We start from the raw sequence: 25,133 nt of genomic DNA, 5'->3' as shown, positions 1-25,133 counted from the left end.
CTGGCCATTATAGAAGATAGGCTAGAGCAGAGCTTTCTACACTTTTCATGTTGGTGACACACTTTTTAGACATGCAGCATTTTGCGACACAGTAATTCAGTTTTACAAGCAAACCTGTAGGTTAAACCCCTTTCCAGCCACAGGACTGCAGCCGACACACTAACCTGTTCGACACACAGTTTGTAAAGCTCTGGGCTAGAGTATGTGTAAAGTCAGTACATGTTGAAAAGTACAAAGCATGGTTTACATAGGCCTATCAAGTCTGAATTGTGTATGTTTATCTAAAGTTCTGCCATAAATAGGAAAGGATATATAAAAATAATGATCTTGTTCCCTTTTGATGAAAGCCAAATGAAGTAGCTCCAGGATGCAGAGCTTTTGAGAAGCCTCCATTGGCACCTCTTCACAACAAAGGCTTCCATGTCCCATGAAAATGAGGATTTTCCCAATTCTTCAAAAGAGGCATTCCAAGGGATCAATAATCTACACAGTACTTTGTAAATTAGGAAAGCCACTCACACCTTGTTGAAATGTCCTGCACAGAATGCTGACAATAAGGAGTCTTTAAAAGGGTGGATGGCTTTAGCAATCAGAACACTGCCTGCCAGTCTAAATTGCCTACATGAAATTCACCCTAGTCAAAAAGGTAGCAATTAATAACTGAACAAGTTTCATTTCCATAACTATCTTTAATACAGCATATTTATAATCCCATCTGTCACAATTATAAATTGGTAAAAGAGCACAGTTTATGAACAGATGCTTCTCTGAATGAATAAAAAGTTATTTAGCAGGGGAAACAAGGTGGGGTTTACTCCCTGCGGACACATTAACAACCTAATCAGCACCACAGTATAAAATAGAGAATTTATGGCCTAGCCTCTGTTTCCATATTAACCACAGGGACATGTTAGAAACCCTCCATCACTTTCTGAACTCAGCTTTTGGAAAGCCTTCACTAGAACTAAAGTGAGATGGGCCAGTCCTAATATTAGGCAGAATGAGCAGCTGCCTCAGGTGGTAGATGCTGGGGAGCAAGAATGAGTACTGCCCTTGTTGCACACAAGGAGCAAATTGGAACACCCAACCACTGCCCATGACCACACACTCAATGAGCCAATGAGATTCTGTATCACACTGATGTATCTCTCCTCCTGTAGATCAGGCAGAGCTATCACTAGCCGGAAGCTGACCCAGGAGTTCTGGAAACTGTGGTGTAAATTGGAGGCTTACAACCAAAGGTCGGGCTTGCCTTCTTTCCTTCGGGGTTCTGTAGCTTCCTAATCTTAAAATAGCATATTAGCAGTAAGCAGTGGTCATACAAAAAGGTGGGAGAGAAAGGATAATCCAAACTGACGTGAATGGCTGGACGATTAAACCAGAGCGATCCTAGTTCATGTGGAAGGGTAATGGGTGCAGTGTAGGGAAGAAGAGCTGTTTCCTGCTACTTCAGTGCCTCGTGTGAAATATAGGAACCAGAGCTCCTTGCCTTTCTGTGAAAACTATGCAGCTGCATCTCTCTACTAATGTGAAAAACAGCCACCGCAAAAACATGTTTCTCTCTCACCTCCACCCCACCTCCTGACCACTCAACAAAATAGAAAAGACTAGTGTGTTTTCCAACATTAACAGCCTAGGGATAGGAAAGGAGGTGATTGAAAGAAATTGCATTACAGAGGCAGGTAAATTATATTAGTCAGAGCAGGCTACCCAGCAAGAAACACTTTAGGCAGTGATAAACATCAAGGCATATTAAATTGTCCTTTAAAAAAACCAGGTCATTTGTAATTGTTAAAACAAACAAAGAAAAGGAGTGCAGAGCTTTTAATTGCTTTTGCTACAGATGCCAAGCAAACCCACCTTATCAGGCTTATCTTTAAGAGAGGTAATTAGTTTCCAGCACATGTACCTGTGTAAGCAACATCGTGACACTGTCTCCTCCCCACCCCCCCAAAATTTTTTAATATGCCCTTGTTTTAATAAAGACCATCTGCACAATGGTAGATGCATCAAAAATTACAGATCCCCAGACAAGCCCTGCTCAGGCAGAATGCTAAATTTAATTAAACTTTCCGTATCAGTTGAGATTTATTTTTGTAAGGCAGGGTGGCTCGCTGCTGCTACGTATCCCACACAGTTACACATCGCTAGTTGTTCCTTTTTCTCCCTTTTCTTTAATAAAAGTTCTCTATCTGGAAACATTTTCATTTCCTCTTCCTCACATGGTTTGGGCATAAAATATTAAAGGAAACAGATGAACAGATTCCTGAAAGTGAAAGGGATCAAATTAAGTAGGCATTTGCATGGTGAGAAGCTGCATAAAATATTCACAAGTTTCTAGTATGTTTGGAGGGTGGGTTCACATGACCCCATTTTTTATTTACTTATTTATTACATTTATACCCCATCTTTCCTCCAAGGAGCTCAAAGTGGCCACATGGTTCTCTCCCTCCCTGTTTAATCCTCACAACAATGCTGTGATAGGTCAGGTTGTGAGAGACTGCAACCAGCCAAAGGTCACCCAACAAGTTTTCCCATGCAACAACAGCTTCACCGTGTGCCTGGTTATTTGCATAGTTTCAGGTCCTGTCAGCTGTGGCATCCTTCGAAACAAGGTCTGATCAGGTACTTGCTTCAGTGCAAAAGCTACTGCAGAGCTGTCATGACTGCAGGAGCCCAGCAGTGAACAATAAATAGAGGCTGCAATGCCACCAGCTGAGCAGCCAGATCAGGTTCCTGGCTGTGAGCCTAATGTTGCTGACCAGGGACCCACTGAAGGTAGGAAGCTGCTGGGACTGATCCTAGAATTCCATGGTCCATAGAGCCAGAACAGAGAATCCTACAGGATCCTTCCTGTGGGCCCAAGGCCTCCTATAACTAGCTCACCAGTCTAAATGTCACAGACTAGGTGGAAGGCCACCGACAACAGCAGAAGTGTGACTCTTCAGGCCAGGCAACTTGTAGGATAATCCAAGAAGAGGGTTGCACTCAACCACCATGGAGCATCATAAGAGAAAGAAATAAAAGCAGAAAAGATCAACAAGGCAATACAAAGGTTGATTTAGTGTGGAAAATAACTCTAATAAGTCCAGTGCATTTCAACTTCTTGCTGCAAATGTCTGAATGAATCCCTATACAGGGCCATCTTAAGCATATCCGTGGTGGCGGCGATCAAGCAGGAAAACGTGCTGGCGGACATGCTCTCCGGCGTGGGGCAGTCAGGGAAGGCTGCGCGCCGCCTTTCGCCAGGAAGCAGGAAGAGGACAATGACCCTGTCTTTAGCAGATGCAGAGGTGTACAGCTTCCATCCTAAGCCTCTGCGGGGATCGCTCTCCTCCTGCGGAGGCTTAGGAAGGAAGCTGCATGACCGCCAGCCATATAGTTGGTGGGGCGCAGCTGGCGGGCGTGCAGGGAAAGGGGAGGCTGCCGGCAAAGCCATGCAACTCCCCCATTCGCTAGGACGCCCCTGAGAGGCCAGTGCCTTGGCGCACTGAAGAAGAAGAAGAAGAAGAAGAAGAAGAAGAAGAAGAAGAAGAAGAAGAGGAGGAGGAGGAGGAGTAGTTTGGATTTGATATCCTGCTTTATCATTACCCGAAAGAGTCTCAAAGCGGCTAACATTCTGCTTTCCCTTCCTCCCCCACAACAAACACTCTGTGAGGTGAGTGGGGCTGAGAGAATTCAGAGAAGTGTGACTGGCCCAAGGTCACCCAGCAGCTGCATGTGGAGGAGCAAAGACAGGAACCCAGTTCCCCAGGTTATGAATCTACTGCTCTTAACCACTACACCACACTAAGACCAATGGGAAAGATGGCTCTGTCCCTATAGCATCTGCAGCTCACTCAAATTCCCCCAAACACCCTCTCCCTCCTCCTAGAGAGGAGCAAATTCTTTGGGCAGAAAAGCAACAGGAGCTGTTCCAAGTATTTCCTAATATATTGAAGTCTAACAAATGAAGACTCTGTGTAAAGAAGATTGTAATATAAGATGTCCAAACTCAAAATGCAAAAGCAAAGAGCTAGGAAGAAGATTAGCAACACCAGCCTCTGTTACTCTGGTGCCCTCCAGGTGTTTTGGATTACAAATCCCATCAGATTCCCACTCACCCAACATAACCATGCTCCCATTAGCCCCATCATCAGACAGTTGTACTGGCTGAAGCTGATGGGAATTGTAATCTAAAACATCCAATGGGCACCAGATTGGCAAAGGCTGAACTACATGTAGCTCAAAGTTCCCTCCACATAAAGGACTGGTAATGATTAAGAGCTCCAAGCACAGACAAATCCACAAGATAATGATATAGCATGAAAACTGAGAAGGAAAACATGCCCTTCAGAACCAGATTTGAAAAGACTGAAATCATGGACATGAGGAATCCAAGGAGACGTGGCGGTACATGTTAGCCATTGGGTGAAGAACACTAATTGCCAAATCCTTCTCAACTTGCCAACCCAGCAAGGAAGAGAAGCAGATCTTTCGCAGCTCCGTTTTTTGGCAGGTACAAAATCTAAGAGCTTGAAATGTTCCCTTGAGGAACAGAGATCAGAGCAGCATTTCAAAATAAACACTCAGAAAATGATTCCTTACTTGAGAAGGCAACAGTCAGGCAAAACAAAAGAAAAAATGAAGTAAGCAAGGCACAGATTGTTCTGCTCTTGACCCGACTGCATTTTTAAGCTCCAGGTACACAACTCCAAGCAGGGTAAGCCAGAGTTCTGTTCGGTTAGAAATGTATGCAGAATTGCAGACTATTTTACGGCCCTCGGATAATCTGCACTTCATTTATTTAAGAGCATCAACAGTTTCTCACCTCCCAGATGGGTGATCTTAAGAACTAACTCAGAAGCTGGAGAATTATTTCCATCTAGAAGATGAACTAAGGCAGGAGGGACATATGTCTGTTTCTTGCATCTTCAAAACACTCACACTGTGTTTGTAGCTGGGACATGAATGTGAAACACCTCTGACAGCCAGACTCCTGGGAGCTCTGCGCCTGCTGAATATATTTTGAGTGTCAGCTACCTTTGTGTGTAAACCCTGTGGTGGGATCCAGAGTCCTTCTCTGTTTCCACTGGCATCTAGGACTTAGGAAGCCACCCACCAGATACCACACTTGGACCACACTGTTGGAGCTAGGCTTGTGTGGCCTGTGGCTGTGTTGGATTGGCCTTGGGAAAACAGCACTCCCTTCACATTTTAAATATCTTCCCCATACATGAGGAAACTGTAGACCAGGATAACCAACATGGTTGCCCTCCAGTTGTTGTTGGAGTGTGTCAAGGGTGCTCACCAGCCAAAGGAGCACACATGACAGATAGAGAATTCTTCATTGTCAAAGTGGACACTTACAGTCATTTCTATAGCTCCAAATATTCACCAACACCAGTCTAGTATCTATTCCCAGGTCTGCACTCTATGAAGCAGTTGCAACAACAAGGGGTCACTCCCCCCTTCACCAGTTTCTGTACCTTCTCCCGATGAGCTGTGCACACACAGCCAGAGACTACACCTGTGTGGAACCTTCCTCTGCTCTTTCCTCTTCAACTCCCTTTGATTCTGCGAGGCAGTGGTGCAGAGAGAGCCCTTCTGTTGCTCGACCTGCTTCTTCTTCCTCTTCCACACCCATGCTGTGCTCCACCCTCCAGCTCAGAAGCTTTCCCTGCCTCCAGCTCTTGCCTCCTTGCTGGTAGAGTTCTCCACAAATCACTGGCCCTCTCTCCTGAGTCCAACTCCAGCCCCACTTCACCCTGTGCTCACTTGTCAGCGTGCTGCTAGTCCCTGGCAGACTCTAACACCTATCACCTTCAGCAACCACAGCCAGGGATGATGGGATTTGTTGGTCTAGAGCAGCCTTTCTCAACCTTGGGTTCCCATATGTTGTTGGACTACCACTCCCATCATCCCTGACTGATGCACCTGCTGGCTATGGATGATGGAAGTTGTAGTTCAACAACATTTAGGGACCCAAGGGTGAGACAGGCTGATTGATCTAGAGTAAGGCCCTGTGTTGACTACACTTACTCAACTTTCATCATCCCTGAACATTGGTCATACTTGCTGGGGTTGAGAGGAGTTACAGTGCATCATCTGATGGGTCCCCCTGTTAACTATCTCTCTAGACTGCGCGCATAAGACATGCAGGAGGGTCTTAGGACCTATAGAGTCAACACAATGCAAATTCTGCACCATCACATCCCCACTCTATTGCTATCACATTATAATGATTAAAGGGTGCCTACTAGGCTGTTTATGCACTTCTGCGCAGTCCTCATACTAATTCAACCACAGTACGAGCTCTAGAGTAATACAGCCTTACAGCTACTGTACAGCAACTGTTCTACTGGGGTTTTAACTCGCTGAAACCTGAAACAGCAAATCATCATGCAGCGGAGCTGCTCATTTTTCATGAAGCCTACAAGACAATCAATCTGCGACAGGCTATATGCACCGCAGGCACAGCATCTTTATTCAGAAAATAAATCTGGCATCTTTGTGTGAGCTGACAACTGAATCCAATGCCAAAATCAAGCAGCATCAACAAAGGAGCATAGCTTCATGAGTATCTGCTGTGAAGCACCTGAGAAGTGTTTTCACCTCTCCTGGGCTCAGAAAGGAGTGAAATGTTTGGTCCCATAACAGGGAGGAGAAAACACTTCAAACACCACCAGAATGAATGTACTAGCAGCTGCCTCACCTCTGGAATATGCCTAGTTATCATAGAGGTGATAAACCAAATCTGGGCTGCACTATTTCAGATTGCTCACAAGACTGAATGCCCCTCCAAATGAAAAGTTCCCTCCACAGAGAAAAATAGCTTGTGAAGCAAGGTTCTCATCTAGTCTTCTTCCTGACATGCTAGTTTTGCGAGTTGGGGGAATGGCATATTTTTGAATGATGTATGTTCAGTTACATGTGCTCCTGCCTGCAAGTAATGCAGCCAGACCCATGTTGACCACCTCAGCAGCATCGGTTCATACGCATGACGGGCGGTATACAAATTTAATAAATAAAACAATAAATAATGTATTAATTTAGAGTCAATGAGCAGCATGCTGATGCAGACTGGTCAATTCCACCTGCCCCCCTGAACTAGCAAGTCCCCACACACCATCACTGTCAATCATCTGGATGATCCCAGCACTAACTCAGATTTTGACCTCTCTCTAACATGCAAGCACAGCAACCATCTGCCTGTCCACAGGGAATCTGATCAAAACAATCCGATCTAAATGACTCCAATCTTTAATTAACAGAAGTAGCACACACATAAACTGCCTGTTACTGAATTCGCAGATTCCTTATAACAAGAAAGGTTCTTAGGATGCTCAAAGCCCCATGTTTAAAACGAAAGACTCTACTGATTCCTGTTTTGGCAATAAGTATATCAGAACAGGATGGAGAATTTCAGAATAGTGTCAAGAGAATGGGTGACAAAAGGTATTGAGAGCTATGTTCACTAGATGCTTCAGAAGGTGCAAGGAGGTCTTAAACCAGGAGTTCTGCCAGCCTGGCTCCAGCAGCTAACTTCCTGTGCCACTAGGTAGAATCTCTGCTGAAAGAACAGCAGACTGAACTCTACTATCCAGAAATGCCACCTGGGTGGTTATAATAAATGCTGCCACCTGACTTAGCACCCGGTCATATGAATCAAGAGAACCCGGTCCTATAAAGCCACACCTGCAAGGCCTGCTCTTCAGCCTGAGCAACTTATATCCCAGGAAGAGAGCCCTTCCAGACCACTTTTTCTCTGCCCTGCCACGTGCTCTGCTTCTAGACAAATGCATTAAGCCACCCACTTGCCTCTTGGCTCATGACAGGCTCCCAAGGATGGGAGTGAGCACTGATCCAAACATCATTTCTTAACCTATTGTGGGAAAGCAACTTCCAGCAGCCCTGACAAATATTTATCGATGCTACAAGCCGCTTCTAAATTTATTTTTGAAGGACCAGAAAACTTACTTTTTCAGTCAAGAGTCAGAGGAATTCAAATTCCTAGTGATGTTCATTAACAAGACAACCAAATGCTACATATTTGAGAAATGTGTTGTTGCAAATACAAGTCTACTGAGACTTGTGTGTGTGCTTCTACATGAACCTCTTTGAGGTTGTTGGGTGGTTGTTTTTACAATCAAGTGGTTTATAAATTTGACGAAAGAAATAAGTGTGACAAACATGTGGCTCTCCCAGATGCCGTTGGACTCCAACTCCCATCATCCTCTGCTAGAATGGCCAAAGGTCAGGGATGATGAGAGTTGTAGTCCAGCAACATTTGGAGGATATCCATGTCTATGCAATAGTTGAAAAGAGTGTGTGAGTGTGTGCCCTATTTCATTGTGCCCCTTCATTTATGGTATTTTGTTTACTGTGACGCTTGTTAATGAGGGGTTTTGGGGAGGGGGTAGACCTACTTCATTAGATGTATGTGCACTTATCCTTTTTAAAAAAGATGCATTTCAATCAAAGTATCTGGGTTTTAGCTACCCTGTAAAGTTACCAACAGTACATGAGAGGATTCATGTACCTCTAGTTAGACTGAAAAACACAAATACTGTATATCCTCTCTCAATCCTCAGAAGAAGGCCAACATATCATTAGCAGGGGGCAAAAGATAGCAAGAGCGTGACATCCATGCATATCCCTTGCAACCCATACTACCTGCTAGGCTTTGGATTTATTTTGCTTTGGAAATGTTACAATAAAGCATACGGCTTCCACTGCAACAGAATGACATTTGACATGGGCTTAGCTTTATAGATTAGAATTTAATTTCCTGTTTTGCTTCTCTGCTCTCTGTATTTCCACTCTTGCCCACAGCAATATATAAAGTTCAGTCCTCCTGAAGGATAAGATACCGCACTTGGGAAAGGAACCAACACAGGTATTGGTGAGATTTCCTCCCCCGCAAGAACATCCTGTGTTCATCTTCAGATTCTAATCTTGTGAACTAAACTATGGTGCTTCTTTTAAATTCCAGCTCAAATTAGATCCCAAGGGTGGCAGTGGGGTGTGGGTGTGGAGAGAGCAACCTAGAATATCTATGGCTTAAGAAAGACGTTTTCTAACTGTCTCAAAAGCACTCTCGAGAAAATGAAACCTAAGCTGCCTAACTGTAATTAAGTTTGAAAGTGAATATGGGAAAGGCAAGCAATTTATCTGCTAGCTCTGGTTCTTGTCCTGGGCACAGAGTCAAGGGAGTCAAAGGTAAGTGTTTGAAGGTAAGTCAAATCCTCAGTCCATCTGGCTAAATATTGTCTACTCTGGCCAGGCTGGTTTATGAATAAGTTTTGCAGCAGTGATGGGTCACAAAACCCACCGAACAAGGCAGCCCCACTCAGGAGCGGCACGTCCTGTTTTGCCACCTAAAGTGCTCTCTACTCTGTAAGCACCACAGGAGTCCATGGCCATTTTACACTAAACGATTACAACCAAGCAACCAAGACTTTTCCATTTAAAGCCTTTTCCAATATAACCTAACTGCTAATGCATGGCTTTGTCTACCAGAAGCAAATATGCTTTCGGGACTGTGGGTTGAAATTAAGCAGAAAAAAATGAAATAAAAACTTATGAAGCTGAACCACAATGGGAACATCTTGCTGCACAAATGGATAAAAGCAAACTTGTGGTCGTGAGGAATTCTTTCCCTTACATTCCCTTATTTAAGGAACATTTGAATCCCTGACCTTTAAATAGATGTCTCAAGGATTGAGGTTTTAGTTCCAGCCTATGCTATTCAGCTAGAAATGCTCCTTTTAGAAGCTGTAGCACTGCAGCTGCTCACCATGTGGCTCTCATCCTACTCCGCCATGGTAAGATTCTAGTCCTCACTATTGTGGGGTTGACTCTAAGCTTTGAGAAATAATGGCGTATAAAGGAGTAAAAGGAAAAAGCACCTCATGACATATGAGAGGAAGTTTTAAGACTGTGTGAATGGGGAAAGGACAATGGAGCTGCTGGAGATGTCAGAGAGGCAGCCACACGGAATGATCCTGAAGGAAGCTCACGAGACTTGCCTGCCCTTTCCCCACTATTATGATGAACAAGGCTTCCACTTTTTCAAAGACGCATCAAGAACTCAAAAGCTGTGGTGGTATTAACCTGTGGTGCTATTATTTTTTTTAATAAGCCCAATTCACATGTGCATTTTCAAGTGAGAACAGTTTCTCACTTCAAATGTCAACATTGGCTGCTCATTACGAGCACTTATGTCTCTATGACCTTGGGAGTGAAGAGGGGGAACCCACCCCCTGCCCTGAATGAACTATAATATCCAGATTTCCATTTTAAAAAGTAAGTATTTTTGTAGAAGGGTGGCGCTGTGGGTTAAACCACAGAGCCTAGGACTTGCCGATCAGAAGGTTGGTGGTTCAAATCCCCATGATGGAGTGAGCTCCCGTTGTTCGGCCCCAGCTCCTGCCAACCTAGCAGTTCGAAAGCACGTCAAAGTGGAAGTAGATAAATAGGTACCACTCTGGCAGGAAGGTAAACGGCGTTTCCGTGCGCTGCTCTGGTTCGCCAGAAGCAGCTTAGTCATGCTGGCCACATGACCCGGAAGCTGTACGCCAGCTCCCTCGGCCAATCAAGCGAGATAATGCCGCAACCCCCAGAGTCGGTCATTAGGTCCAGTTGTGGCCGACTCGGGGGTTGTGGCGCTCATCTCACTTTATTGGCCGAGGGAGCCGACGTACAGCTTCTGGGTCATGTGGCCAGCATGACTAAGCCGCTTCTGATGAACCAGAGCAGCGCATGGAAACGCTGTTTACCTTCCCGCCGGAGCGGTACCTATTTGAGTACCACCCTATAAAAGATAGCAGCTGATTGTCAGGAGTTGCTTAGCACCATGCGTGACACTTTCCAAGCCTCAACTCTCTGCGGAACATCTGCACCAGCAAAAATGGGTCACCAGGTAACACCAGGTGATTGACAAGTGAGCAGCCCCCACCCACCTGTCAAAGTTGTCCCACAGAAGATGGAGGATAAGAATTTGGCTAATTCCAGTTCCCTATCCCTTATCTGTATTTTTTAAATATAAAGCAAGGGTAGTGTTGCATCTGGAAACCAACAGTTTAGGAAGCATGAGGTGCAGAGCAGTACCTTATGATAAGGTGTATAAATTGGGTCTTCCCACACCAAAGTCTGAAATAAATCAGGTTATTGCAAAAACCCTACTTTGACAGCCCTCTAGTGGAAATGGAAGCAGTGACCAGCTTGTGTTTCTCACCAATATAGGCATGGCTCATTTTTGCTTTACATTTGAAATCAGAAAACTAAATATTACAGAATATTATTTAGGGGGGAAAGTGGCACCTAATTTTTAGGGTACTCAGACTGCACTCTTAAACACACTTACTGGGGAGTTGTCCCCCTGAACACAGTAGGAGTTACTTTCAAGCAAACCATTAGGTCACAATCCTAGGTGCTGTTACTTAGGAATTTGCTTCAGCAGGACTTATGTCTGCATAATCAGGCATAGAATTGGGCTGTCAGTTTAGCAAAGAACACACAGCAAAACTATGTATTGTTTTAAAACGCACACCACCAATAAAGCTGAAATCATCAGAAATTAAGTCGAACATAAAATCTGTGATAAGTTCCTCTCTTTCCTGAATCACCCAAATGGAAAACAGTACAAAAACCTCACAACAGAGGTTAACTAATCTGACAATTTAATATCACCTCTTCAAGAAAGGGGGAAATAGCCAATACTTTGTTTATTTGCCCACTGCAGGTTTCTACTGGCTAGTAGTCCTAAAACTATGAGGCAGTTTTATTACAATTCTGACAGGATAGAGCAAAAATCTGACCCATCCCATTATCTCTAGCTGATCGCAATAGCTGGATATTTAAATTACCCCATAGCAAATACCACCTATCCACTCTCAAGGGTCAAACGACACATAATATTTTGTTTTTTAAGTTTTACTTAAACAGTGGGAGCTTGCAGGGAGCGGAAATCTAAACTGGGTTATAGCAGCAAGTGGTGGCAGAAAAGGGATTCAACCTTCTGCCTGCCACTAGTTTCCCCATCTAAATTAGTATGTGGATGGAGCCAGAAACCAGAAGTTGACATGACGTCTATGATACGCAAGCGCAAAAGGAATTTAACTTCTGACAGACAAGGATAGCTTATTCTGGTCTAATCTAAGGTAATAAACAGAACACACACACTCTCACACACTCTTATGACTCTAAGAGGGCAATTATGCCATTTTAACCGCCTGTGTAAATATGTAAGAGAGGAAGTACAAATGGCGGATCACAACGTGATCTCAGACAGCATCACATGATGCAACATAGTGAGATGCCAATGTCTATCTCTGCCCCTGCACTGTAGAATAAAGAGAATGCAGAAAACAGAAAGCAGACAGCAGTATACTCAAACTACTTGCAAGACCAAATACACCAAATATGCATCACTGTAACAGGTGTATCTGTCTGTCAAACTGGAGCAGAATACGTTTTAGACCAGTTTAAAAGAAAACACACAGAGTATTCCCGAAATGGGCACGGCTTGTGAGAGTAATGCTGGCATGACTACAAGGAAGGTGTCATAATCCCATATGCATAGGATGCCAGATCCCAACATGACCTTTCTAGTTACGGCATGTGAAGTAACAGAGCTGGGGCATCTACTGCCCACAACACAAGAGAGCTGAGTTTGAGGATTTCTGCTTGACAGTATTTTGGTGGGCAAAAATAACATTCACTTCAAGGGAAGTAGGGCAGTCTGTCCCCACTATACTTGTGTTTCCGACCATGTGACTGGATTCCACCTGCACTGAGAAATTTCAGAAGGATTTCAGACTAGCCTAGTTGCTTTCTTGTAACTACAACAACAGCCACATGACAACCCTATTTTGAGATGCTATGTTTCCCTATTAGGAGCTACTAGAAAACCCTTTCCAAGCCCCCAAGCAGGTTCCCCCACCCCACCCTCCCACCATGTATCCTTGGTAGGTGTTTGTGACATGGGGTGTGCTACTACAAATAGAAAGGCCAATTGTTGGTTGATTCCAGAGGGAAGTGGACAACTCCCTATTGGGTGCTCATCTACTTATTCACAGACTGAAAGGCTTCAGTCAGGAAGCAAGAAGAGAGTTTCCTTTTTAGAACAAAAACAAAAAAACCCCTGAGTTTTATGCCATGGTTTGTACTTCTATTTCCAACCAAAATTTTTAATCTAAAAGCTTATTTTGAAACTGCAGACATGATCTCATCGATTCATATTAAACTCGGTCCTCTGTCCACCAAAATAGTCCTCTGCCCAGGAAGAGAGAACAAGCGAATGAGATAGCACAAGAGATTGCAGTAAGTCACCTTTGCCAGACACGAAGCAGGGAATGAATGACACAGCAAGGCAAGTAGCCAACTCAACTTGACCCAGAACTTTGTGGCACAAATATAACTTTAAGCCAGCATTGCCGTGTGACAATTCCCCCTATGGGGAAGAGTCATAGCTTAGTGGCATGGCTGGGGCTGGGAATGTCCCCTGTCTCCAACCCTGGAGCGAACACTGCAAGTCACTGAAGAAAATGATAAGATGGACTGATGGTCCAATTTGGTATAAGGCAGCTTCCTATGTTCTTAATTCTAAACTTGAATTAAAAGGTGTCATGATCCCAACTCTTTGACAGCTGCCTAGTATCAGAAAAATGTGCCTAGTGTGTCTTTTTCTCTACCTGGCTATTCTGGGCAGGGGAAGAGGAACATAAGTGCCAATGAGAGTAATATCAGTGATGGTCCTGTACCTGTGTCAACTTCTGTGGATGCCGGAGAAACAAATGTGCCAGCAGGACTGAGAATCTCATCACTTCTCCCAGTTCTGGGATTCAGCAGGAAACTTTCTGCACTTATGAAGCATGGTATGTCCAGCAAGCTGCTTTCTTCAGACTGGCAGCTTGATGCCGCTTCGCTTCCTTCCATGGCAAGACCACTGAAACAAAGGCAAGAATTGATTTTGCTCTTTAGATTTATTTTGACAATTCACAGCCCCCTTTTTCATTTCAGGATGTTGTGTAGTATTCCACTCCACCCATTAGAAAACAGAAAGGGGGAAATACTCCAAAGCAAGCCTGTTTCAATGAAGTGACCTGGACATACGGTACATACCTGGGTGCAAGCCCCACTGAACTCAGCCGCTCTTCCAATTTTGAGTAAATGTAGAATGAACTGAAAAGCAGCACCCCACTTGCAAACTGGGAGATTTATTATGCCGACTATGGGCTTCTTCGCATGGGAACACCACCTTGACATATTTTAGCTTGGAATTGTCTTAAGATACAAAGCTGGTGGTTTTCTCTGTTGGGGGAATACTGTGTACGGTACATTCTGGAAACATGCTATAAAGCACTCCCAGTGGTAAGAGGTCCATAGGCAGCACTGAAGTATTTTGTTTCCTTTGTGGGAGGGAGGGAGAAGAGTACACAGGAAATGGATATTGCCTTTCTGATATTCAGAGGCTCAGCCATGCAGCATATAAAGCCATCCAGAGGCTCAGAAGCAGTGCTGACATCATAATTAAAGTAGCCAACAAAGGAGGAGCTGACATCATGATGAGCAAGTTGTGCTACACAGGAGAGGCTGAGAGGCAACTCTCCAGTCCTGCATTTTAGAGGAACCTCTAAGCCAGACATGGCCAAACTTGACCCTCCAGGTGTTTTGGGACTACAGTTCCCATCATTCCTGACCACTGGTCCTGTTAGCTGGGGGTGATGGAAGTTGTAGTCCCAAAACATCTGGAGGGCCAAGTTTGGCCATGCCTGCTCTAAGCAGACTCAGCTGAGGAACACCAGAAGGGACTACGTAACTTGATAAAATAATTCCAAACAGATGTGCAGGACCAAATCTTTAAAGACACAATCCAGCAGCTTCTATTAGATAACTTTTATCCTTAGGGAGCATCTCTTCCTGTATGAACCTGCCCAGGCCATTAGGTCACCACTGGAGGCCCTTCTCTGAGTGCCTCTTCTGGTAGAAAAATGGAGGGTGACCAGACCGAGAGTCTTTTCAGTAGAGGTCCACCTAATACTTACACAACTATCTTTTTGCATCCAGGTCAAGAATCTACTCTCAGGCATTGTGATTGTCAACTGGTGGTTTGGGCTTTAAAGCACTATGCACCATTTGTTAAAACGCCTGATTAGCCATCAAGTTTATCAGGCACAACCACGCTTTGCACAAACTGAGAGCCAAGATCAAAATACGTATGGCAGCTACTCAAAATAATTTCTTTACCTAACTCCAAAAAGAAACAGTTACAGATGGGTAGCCGTGTTGGTCTGCCATAGTCAAAACAAAATAATTTTTTTTCCCTTGCAGTAGCACCTTAAAGACCAACTAAGTTAGTTCTTGGTATGAGCTTTCGTGTGCATGCACACTTCTTCAGATACGCTGAAACAGAAGTCACCAGACCCTTCTATATAGTGAGAAGGTGGGGAGGGGTATTACTCAGGAGGGTGGTGGGAATGGGTGATTGGCAGATAGCTGTGATGAGCCTGTTGACGACTCTTAACGACTGCAATAGGTCTTACAGGAAAAAGCAAGGGGTGAGAAGGTGAAAAATGGCTTTGTCATGTATAATGAGATAAGAATCCAATGTCTTTGTTCAGACCAGGTCTCTCCATGGTTTTAAGTTTGGGAATAAGTTGCAATTCAGCAGCTTCTCTTTCCAGTCTATTTCTGAAATTCCTTTGTAATAGAACAGCTACTTTGAGATCTTGTATAGAATGTCCTGGGAGATTGAAGTGTTCTCCTACTGGTTTCTCTGTCTTGTGATTCCTGATGTCAGATTTATGTCCGTTTATTCTTTGGCGTAAGGTTTGGCCTGTTTGTCCAATATAGAGAGCTGAAGGACACTGTTGGCATTTGATGGCATACACAATGTTAGACGATGAGCAATTAAATAGTCCCGAGATGGTATGTGTGATGTTGTTGGGGCCAGTAATGGTGTTGTCCAGGTGTATGTGGCAGCAAAGTTGGCATCTGGGTTTATTGCAGGCTCTGGTGCCAGTGTCCGTGTTAAGTCTGGTTGTAGTATTATTGTGTGTTAGGAGTTGTTTAAGATTGGGAGGCTGTCTGTAGGCAATGAAAGGTCTTCCTCCCAGAGCTTGAGAAAGAGAACTGTCATTGTCCAGGAGAGGTTGTAGATCTCTGATGATGCGTTGTACTGTTTTAACTTTTAACTCCAAATAAGGATGAATTATCTGTTCCAAGGGATATTTTAATGGCGTATGAGCGATTGGAGCAACATCTGGAGGACCACAACTTTTCCAGCCCTGTTCTACATGAAGAGCAATCTCAAAGTAGGAAAAGCCTGTACACTGAAGTATTATGTGCAGCTCTAGTTCAGGCACAAAAATCATGCTGCTGACAGTAGGGAGAATGTATCACAAAAAGTGTGAGAGCGCGTCCTCATAGTTTGAATGCTGGGACGGATAGATGGGTACAAACTATGCTGCCCTAGCAGAGCCCCTTAGAAGTGTGGGAATCAGTGGCCAGAATTTGTGGAATAAACTTACACATCAGAAGTAAATCTTTCATAACTGTATTATGTCACCCCTGTGTTTGAGAATATACAGACATGGGGTGCTACAATGCCAGTGACATTCAACCAAGTCGGAGGAGACGACACCAGAGAGCCCTTTTCCAGCACATTGCTATTGTCAAGCAAGTGAGAACAATTTACACAATTAGCTTAGAGAAAGCATTACGCCTGCATGTGTTTTTGTATTTTAAACTGTCTGGTATGGTGAAAAGGGGTTCCAATATTTTCTGTTAGACCCACACCACCCCTACAAACAAAAGTGATTTTAAATAAATACACAGAGAGAGATCTTTTCTATTGGCTCCAGATTGTGTGTGTGTCTGCTTCTACAGAATGCTGTTGAACTTGCCCTTTGCATCACACTTGCTAGTTAACTCCACAGTATCAGTTTTCTGATCAGAACATGATCGGTTTACTTGACCTAGAGAACGGAGGCAAGGTTAATGCTAATAAGAACAGTTTCTGTGTTAGAGAACAGGGAGAGGGGTGAGGCAGGAAAAGCAAGTTATTGTCAAGTGAAACTTTGGGTGAATACATGGATGCATGAGGTCCCAAGTTCAGTTACCAGATTCTTCACTCAAAAGGCTCGACAGCAAGGCTGGGATAGATCTATGCCTGAGACCCTCTGAGGAGGTGCTGCCATTCAGAACAAACAATACCAGGCTAGATGTACCAATGGTCACAGTCAGCATAAGGCAGAATGTGCTCATACGATTTCTCAGGTCTGGGAATTATATTAACAGGTGGTCAGTTTTTTTAGAACATAAACTACAGCCATTTCTCAATGAATATTTTGCCCAGTTTTTGTGTTTCATTGAACTAAACTAAATCAGCACAAAAGGATTGTTTAACTGAGCAATGTTTTTGTGCCAATTCAAAAAAAGCCTACTGTGAACAGCAGTAACCAAATCATCATGGTTTAATCTCATTCGCTTGCCTTTTCTACTTCTCTAAGAGGAGAGAAGTAGAAAAGTTAAGCGACACATGAATCAGAAGAAGCAGGGGCAGAAAATGGTCACAAAGCTGATCAGGGATTAGCTGGAAAGCAGCTGATTTCGTGGAAATCTAAGCTGGAGCTAATGTTTTTGAAGAGCTCCTCGTTTTGCTCACACCGAAGTGGCGAAGATTGCTCCGACATTTCGACTGTTCTTCCGGGAAACCTGCCAAAGACAAACAAGCTAGCTGCGTGCTCTGACAACACCTGTCATGCAAACAGCCGCCTTCCAAGAAATCCAGTCATGCTCTTTGGAATGAAATAAACAGACGGAGTAAAACTTGACCATCACGGCGCCAGGCACAGCGTGACCTTTCCAAAGCATCTGTGTGCTTCAAGTCCACATATGCCCTAGTGTTTATCAAGTCCAGGACAAAGAAGACAATCACCTTCAGGAATAAATCAGTGATATATTGCTGCGTGAAGCGGGCGTTTCCACAGTTCTAATCTGCTGATCAGTCCCTGCGGACTCATAGCATTCCCAAGAGTGGAGGAGCAAGGTCAGCTGTTTGTGCTTCATGCTTAAAGCATGGACATCTTGTCCTCCATAACAGAAATGGCTAACACATCTGATCAACCAGCATTCAACCCTACAAAAAAAACATAACTGCTCTCTGTCTATAAATGAATATGTAGTTGAATGGGGCTGGGTCCTCCTCATAGCTGTTGCTGCCCCCCCCCCAATCTAAATTAGTGAGAAGTACAACAAAGTAAGGGACGCGGGTGTGTGGGTTAAACCACAGAGCCTAGGACTTGCTGATCAAATGGTCGGCGGTTCGAATCCCCGCGGCAGGGTGAGCTTCCGTCGTTCGGTCCCAGCTCCTGCCCACCTAGCAGTTCGAAAGCACCCCTAAGTGCAAGTAGATAAATAGGGACCGCTTTCTAGCGGGAAGGTAAACGGCGTTTCCATGTGCGGCGCTGGTGCTGGCTCGCCAGATGCAGCTTCGTCACGCTGGCCACGTGACCCAAAAGTGTCTTCAGACAGCGCTGGCTCCCGGCCTATAGAGCGAGATGAGCGTGCAACCCTAGAGTCGGTCACGACTGGCCCTGACGGGCAGGGGTACCTTTACCTTTACCTTTACAACAAAGTAAGGACATGTATGAACTAATTAAAATTTGAAGGCTCTGTCTAGACTCACCCGTGCCAGGATCACTGTGGGGGGGGTGATCCTTAGTGTCACAAGACCATGCTATTCTTGTCAGAAAGGAAAGTTCTCTTTTATGGACACCCTTCAATCATGGACAGCTGAACCTGGAAGACAGCAAAACACTTACTGATTGTGTACCCTAAACATCTGAGCTGACAGTAATCAAGACACCCAAACGTTATATGTGCACATGTATAGTCTCTTCTTGGCACCCATTATATGATTTGTCATAGTCTGAAGACCAAGCACAGAAAAGGAATGCTAAAACAGGAAATTAGTATTTCATTGTCATTAGAAAGGCATAAATATGTTCTGCACGCTTGGCTGGAGCAAGGAAATTAAAGGAGGTGCAGTTTTCCAAACCCTTGAAAGCCCTGTGACATGGCAAGCTGCACCTGTGGAGATTCCCCCTACCACAAATCTGTTATATACACAGAATGTTGATACTCTAATGTTGAATAGATGCCTCCCCAGTCAATTGTAAAACTAGATTATTTTTACTCAGCCCAGGCACAACGTTGGCTGCTATAGAAAAGCTCTGCAATATGTATCATACCAATTTAATATTGTTCTAAAGGAGTGATAGCGGTTTGGCCAGAATGACTGCAAATGTCCCTTCCTAGGTCAGCGGCAAAGTTGCCAGGCAGATCTTCCGTTGGGGAAGCTGCAGACAAAATGGTCCAGGAAGGCTTACTGACGAGTGGAAAAGTTGATAACCAGTGGGTGCATGGGGTGAGCATAACAATATTACCCTAATGGTTTCTAGGTCTGCTGAAATGACTGTAGCATACCAGCTATAGCAACTCTAGCTAGGCCTAGCTGCCACTAGAGGCAGGCTGCCTGAGCTATAGCAAAATTCAGACTGCAGGTGCAGACTCACATAAGAGAATAAACGCTCCTCCATTAACAGCCTCCCCTTTAAAACAAAAACCATACACGTGGAGAAGGGTTGAAGGTTAGTATAGTAGCCTTCTCTCTGACATTCTGGTTTTCTAGATGCAGGGAGTGTTTTTTGTACAGTACCAACACCATCTAAATTACAATGGGGTCCATGGTGCCAGATGTAAATCGAGGCAGTATCTGTCAGCAACAGCAAGCTGTGTTAGGAAAGCAAGCAAGCAAGCAAGCAAGCAAGCCCTCCACCTGGCTTTTCACTCAAAAAAAGGGAGCCCAAGGCAAATTAAGTACCACACAATAACTGGAATTCCTTGCTCTGCAAAGAAGAGCCTTCCAACACACCTTGGTACAAAACTCTTATTTAAAGCCCTAAACGGCCTCAGTCCAGTATACCTGAAGGAGCGTCTCCACCTCCATCGTTCTGCCCGGACACTGAGGTCCAGCTCCGAAGGCCTTCTGGCGGTTCCCTCACTACGAAAAGCCAAGTTACATGGAACCAGGCAGAGGGCCTTCTCGGTATTGGCGCCCGCCCTGTGGAACGCCCTCCCACCAGATGTCAAAGAGAAAAATAACTACCAAACTTTTAGAAGACATCTGAAGGCAGCCCTGTTTTGATGTTTAATAGGTTATTCTATTTTAGTGTTCTGTTGGAAGCTACCCAGAGTGGCTGGGGAAACCCAGCCAGATGGGCAGAGTCTAAATATTATTATTTTATTATTATTATTATTATTATTATTATTATTATTATTATTATTATTATTATTATTATTATGTCAGATGTTCTCCTAGCCCATAGAAATAAAATTATACCACTAAAGTTGCTTTGTTTCTAGCCAACTTTCTCACACACACAAACACGTGTGTTTCAGCCCACGTGATCACAGTCCAACCATGCTGAGAAATTCCGGGGGGATTTCAGACCAGCCCAGTTAATCTCCTGCAACAAAAACAACATGCAGCTGACTACCCCGTACTGAGGTGTCATTACGATATTTGACTAGGAGGATCAGCTGGAAACCCGACGGCTTCCCTTTTCCAAGCCCTCCAAGCGCGCTCCCTCCCCCTGACACGTGTCTCTTTGGTAGATCTGCTTCTCACAAGAAACGTGGAGTTCCAGGAGCAAAAAGGCGAGCCTCCGCCGGACCCCCTTCTACTTGACTTACAACGCAGGCTCAGCACCTCCAGCCAGGCAGTTCCTGAAACAGCAGAGGCACGAGAAAACACAGGCAAAAAAAGCAATTGATGTTGGGCTGCAGAGTAGTTCATTTGCCTGCAGACCGGATTTCCTGGTCTTTGCTGATGTTTTGTTTTCTCTCTCGTTGGAGTGGCAACAGCGCATGGTGTTTATACAGATTACAGATGGCGTGGGTTTTTAAAAATGTTTTTATTGTTAGTCGCCTCGGGACCTATCATTGGAAACAATGCATAAATTGGGGGGGGGGGGAAGACGGGCGGACACACACGTGTCCAAAATAGAAGCAAAAGACATAAATGTTTTCCCCCTCAGCCTCAGAGCTCCATGTGGTGGTGATTAAGAATGCAAAATAAAAATAAAACTTGCGCAGATGGTTCCTCGGCTAGGGAGGAAACAGCCCGATATTCTAATCCCTCCTTCTTGCTTCTAAACGTGAGAATAAGGCAACGCTGCCATCTTTGTTGAGGGCGCGACGAAAAGGAGGTGCAGCAAGAGACGAGGATGAAATTTGTGGTGTCAACCGGTATTATTATTATTATTATTATTACTACTATTATTACTACTATTACTACTACTACTACTACTACAGGAAAACTTGAAGCATAATTTTGCGGGGGAACTGTTCGGGCATGGACTGGAATTCAAGAAGGAAATCCTTAGAGAGTTCATACAGTTAGAAAGCGCTTGTTGGGGGCTGGTTTTTTTGGGGTGGGGGGGGTTGCAAAAAAATAGAGAGAAGCAGAAGCACCGACAACTTGCATTCCGAAGCATGCCATGTGCACGCCGAAATTTACTTTTAGCCTGTTCAGCGGGGCTTTGCACCCAGGAAAAATGTGCATTGGACTGCAGAAGCACGCATTGTCTGCCAGTGCAACAAGCTTTCCGTTCTTTATTATTATTGTGTGTATAATGTAATTTCTTAAGACTGAAATCCAATATTATTATTTTTGTTATTAACCAATTATTATTATTATTATTATTATTATTATTATTATTATTATTATTATTATTATCATTATTATTATTATTATTATTTATATCCCGCCCTCCCCAGCCGAAGCCGGGCTCAAAGCGGCTAACAATTGTAAAATAATGCAGCATTCTTAAATCAATTTACTATAAAATATAGCCCACCTTTTTCCTCCAAGGAGCTCAAGATGACATACGATAGGAGGGTTATTGTTTTGTTTTATAATGTATTTTGTTTTATTATTTTGTATTTTTATGTTGTGAACCACCCAGTGATCTTCAGAGGAAGGGAGGCATACAAATATAATAAACATAAACAAATAAATGCATTTTTCTCCTGCTATGCATTATTCCTCACAACAACCCTGTGAGGTGGGTAGGTCACCCAGTGAGTTTCATGGCCAAGTGGGGATCTGAAGCCTGGTCTCCCAGGTCCAAGTCCAACACGCCAACCACTACACCCCACTGGCTCTACACATGCTAACCTGTGAATAATAAGCACCTTTGAACTGGATGGGACTTACTTCTGAGTCGATGTGCACAGGATTGCGTTAAACTCGCAGTCCTATGTGTGTCTACGCTCAGGAAATCCTATTATGAGCTACCATGAGTGTCTTCAGACAGAAAGGCAGGATAAAAATATTTTAAATATGTAAGTACAGAAACAGAAGGAGGAAATGGTATGGAATAGAGTCACAGGAAACTGACAGTCAAGTTCCAATAATAATAGCTACATTCAAGCTTGAATAAATAGACCCGGTTGCTAGGTTTCAGCAGCATATCAGATATACAAGACCATTTCAGTAGAACTAAAGTTTTTGGGGCCACCTAGGACATTTCGAACCAGCAATGACGGAGGAAAAAGAAAAAGTTTATTTTTATTTTATTTATTAAATTTGTATACTGCCTTCCATCCCAAGATCACCGGGTGGTTCACAACATAAAAATACAGTATGAGAACAAAAAATGCATAATAAAAACAAAAACAAACCAATAACCCCACTCCCACTATACATTTAAAAGGACTTAGAATGTTAATCAGCCAAAGGCCTGGTTAAAGAAAAACATTTTCACCTGGTGCCTAAATGAAGCCTTCCTTAAGATCTGGTTGGCTACTGTGAGATCTGGATGCTGAACAAGGTGGACCATTGGCCCAATCTGGCAGGCTTGTTTTATGTTCCTAACTGTGGTTAGGGGGATAAGGTAACTTAAAACCATCGTTTACAGAGCTGTCTTATTTTCACTGGCTGTAGTTTAGCCACAGCTTGTTTGTGTTTGGACAATGCACTAAAAGGATTAAAATTGGAGCGAAATTTTTTGATCTTTTCCTCATGCCATGCCAAAGGAGGCGGGTGGAGCATGCAGGCTCAGGAGGAGGCTAGTAACATTAAACCACAGCTTAGCATTACATTCAAATGCAGCTACTGATATGGCGGAACTGGTTTGAACACACATTCTCTGGAATGTTGTGAATGCGTATCTAAGCTACCTTGACCATACTTTGGAATGTTATTCTGTCTTCTAAAGATTCCTAGTACAGTGGGGCGTCGCAAGACGAAAAGAATCCGTTCCACGAGTCTCTTCGTCTTGCGGTTTTTTTCGTCTTGCGAAGCAAGCCCTTTGACAGCTTAGCGGATTAGCGCTATTAGCGGCTTAGCGGATCAGCTGATAAGCGGCTTAGCGGATCAGCTGATAAGCGGCTTAGAAAAAGGGGGGGAAAGGGGGGGAAAACCGCAGGAACTCGCAAGACATTTTCGTCTTGCGAAGCAAGCCCATAGGAAATTCGTTTTGCGAAGCACCTCCAAAACGGAAAACCCTTTCGTCTAGCGGGTTTTCCGTCTTGCAAGGCATTCGTCTTGCGGGGCACCACTGTATAGTGAATTCTGCACCAGATACAAGGCAATTTCAAGTTCACACGGTGACTGTGCTCATTGCTTGTGAAACATTTTAAACAGAATGCTTAAGCACTTACCTAAATTAAGCAATCAGCCTGTCAAAATGAAAAAGATTACAGCTTCACAGTATGTTGACTTTGGGCCTGTCATTTTTAACATCTTTTTTTTTTTTTTTTACAATGATGTGCTGTGGGTTATTTTAATAAAAAAATGCCTACTCTAATCTGAACTCAATATTTATCCTAGAGCTGATTAGTCACGCATTGTCAATAACTTGCTGATAAAAACCAGCCAAACCAGTATAAGTCCCAAAGATTCAAGCTATAGTTATCCAGGCAAAAAAAAAAAAAAAAAAGGATATTACATGCAACAAATACTATGGGTGTCCAAAGTTTTCTTGTTTTTTAAATTGGTACTTTAAAGCTGAATGTGTCTAAGCACATGAGAGTTTAGGACCAGCAGCATTTGTTTGTTTTATGGTGCAGGTGTGGTAGGAAAGCTAGTAATTTGAAGCAAACTACCTTCAGCCTTCCTGTTTAGGGTAGCAACAGCCCTACAGAACAGGCGTGTAGAAACACAGAAATGGGCTTGTTACTGGTGGCACTGGTGTTATGGGGTGCCCTGTTGTTGGCACCTGTCCATCTTGAGAGACAATGGGATCTGCTCCCTGCTGAAAAACAGGAGGCCCATCTTTATTGGCATTCCACTGCCATTTGAAGACACATCTGTTTGTTTACTGTTTTTATTTGCATTTGTCCAAGTTATATTTTAAACTGAATGTTCACTGTATGGAATTTAACATGGTTTTGGGCTAGTACAATAATCTTATTTTGATGTAAAAACAATGCCTTTATAAGGCATCAGCTTCCTATTGAGGTAAGTTTCCCACAGCAAACTCAATAGGACCTACTGGGAGCCCTCCAGGGTCCTGACTCCTGCCTGATGGACTGGGCTTGATCCTGCTGGACCTCACCTGCCTTCTTCCCCTGCTAGCTGTGAGCCTCAGCGAAACAAATATGGTATTGGAGCGCCTATGCTCTGGTCACATGTCACTTCTACTCCAGCTTCCAGCTGTGTTTGTTTCATAGGGAGCAGCAGGAGTGGTGCAGCTCCTGATATAGTGTTGAGCTCAGTGGAGAAAGTAAAATCAAAAAATAGAGTGAAGGGAGCCTTTATGTCTGCAATAGCTATTGTGGTGCTGTCCAGAAGTTTTGGATCACAAATCCTGTTATGTCTGATCATTGGCCACACTGTGGCTGGAGCTGATGGGAGACCACATCGTCTACCCTTACTTCATGCAATCAGTGATCAAAACTGAATAGTGTGAAGGTTGCCCCTTGATATTTTATGATTAAACATTTCCGCAAATGTAAGTATGTGTTTTTCATACCTATTAGATAGCTGATTAGGAAAGCCATTACTATTTTACAGATCCAGCAAATGGCCACTGCACTGCAGTGTCATAAAGTGAATTTGTATTGCAGTGTTATAATCA

The 25,133-nt window shown here is 43.8% G+C and overlaps 2 protein-coding genes across 4 annotated transcripts in view; one reads left to right on the top strand and one right to left on the bottom strand.

The window, feature by feature from the left end:
• CHGB (chromogranin B) overlaps window positions 1–23,074 on the bottom strand; it is a 69,871-nt gene extending 46,797 nt beyond the window's left edge. Inside the window, exons 1-3 of one of the 2 annotated variants that reach the window (XM_081855544.1) lie at window positions 22,818–23,074; window positions 18,674–18,786; window positions 13,746–13,930 (exon numbers count right to left, since the gene is read on the bottom strand). In XM_081855544.1, coding sequence (XP_081711670.1) covers window positions 13,746–13,920 — 175 coding nt within the window. In that variant the 5' untranslated portion in view covers window positions 13,921–13,930; window positions 18,674–18,786; window positions 22,818–23,074. Of the gene's footprint in view, window positions 1–13,745; window positions 13,931–14,106; window positions 14,438–18,673; window positions 18,787–22,817 lie in introns of those variants that run through there. The other variant, XM_081855545.1, reaches the window with a different exon arrangement.
• Window positions 20,781–25,133, top strand: part of GPCPD1 (glycerophosphocholine phosphodiesterase 1) — a 54,798-nt gene continuing 50,445 nt past the window's right edge. The window contains exon 1 of one of the 2 annotated variants that reach the window (XM_081855554.1): window positions 20,781–20,805. The gene's annotated coding sequence lies outside the window, so the exon portion shown is untranslated. Of the gene's footprint in view, window positions 20,806–21,150; window positions 21,298–25,133 lie in introns of those variants that run through there. The other variant, XM_081855553.1, reaches the window with a different exon arrangement.

The sequence above is a fragment of the Podarcis erhardii genome, assembly GCF_964252035.2.
Source record: "Podarcis erhardii genome assembly, chromosome: 3".
In the NCBI taxonomy this organism is placed as follows: domain Eukaryota; kingdom Metazoa; phylum Chordata; class Lepidosauria; order Squamata; family Lacertidae; genus Podarcis; species Podarcis erhardii.
The sequence above is the reverse complement of the archived record's forward strand: the minus strand, read 5'-3'. Positions and strand labels throughout refer to the sequence as shown.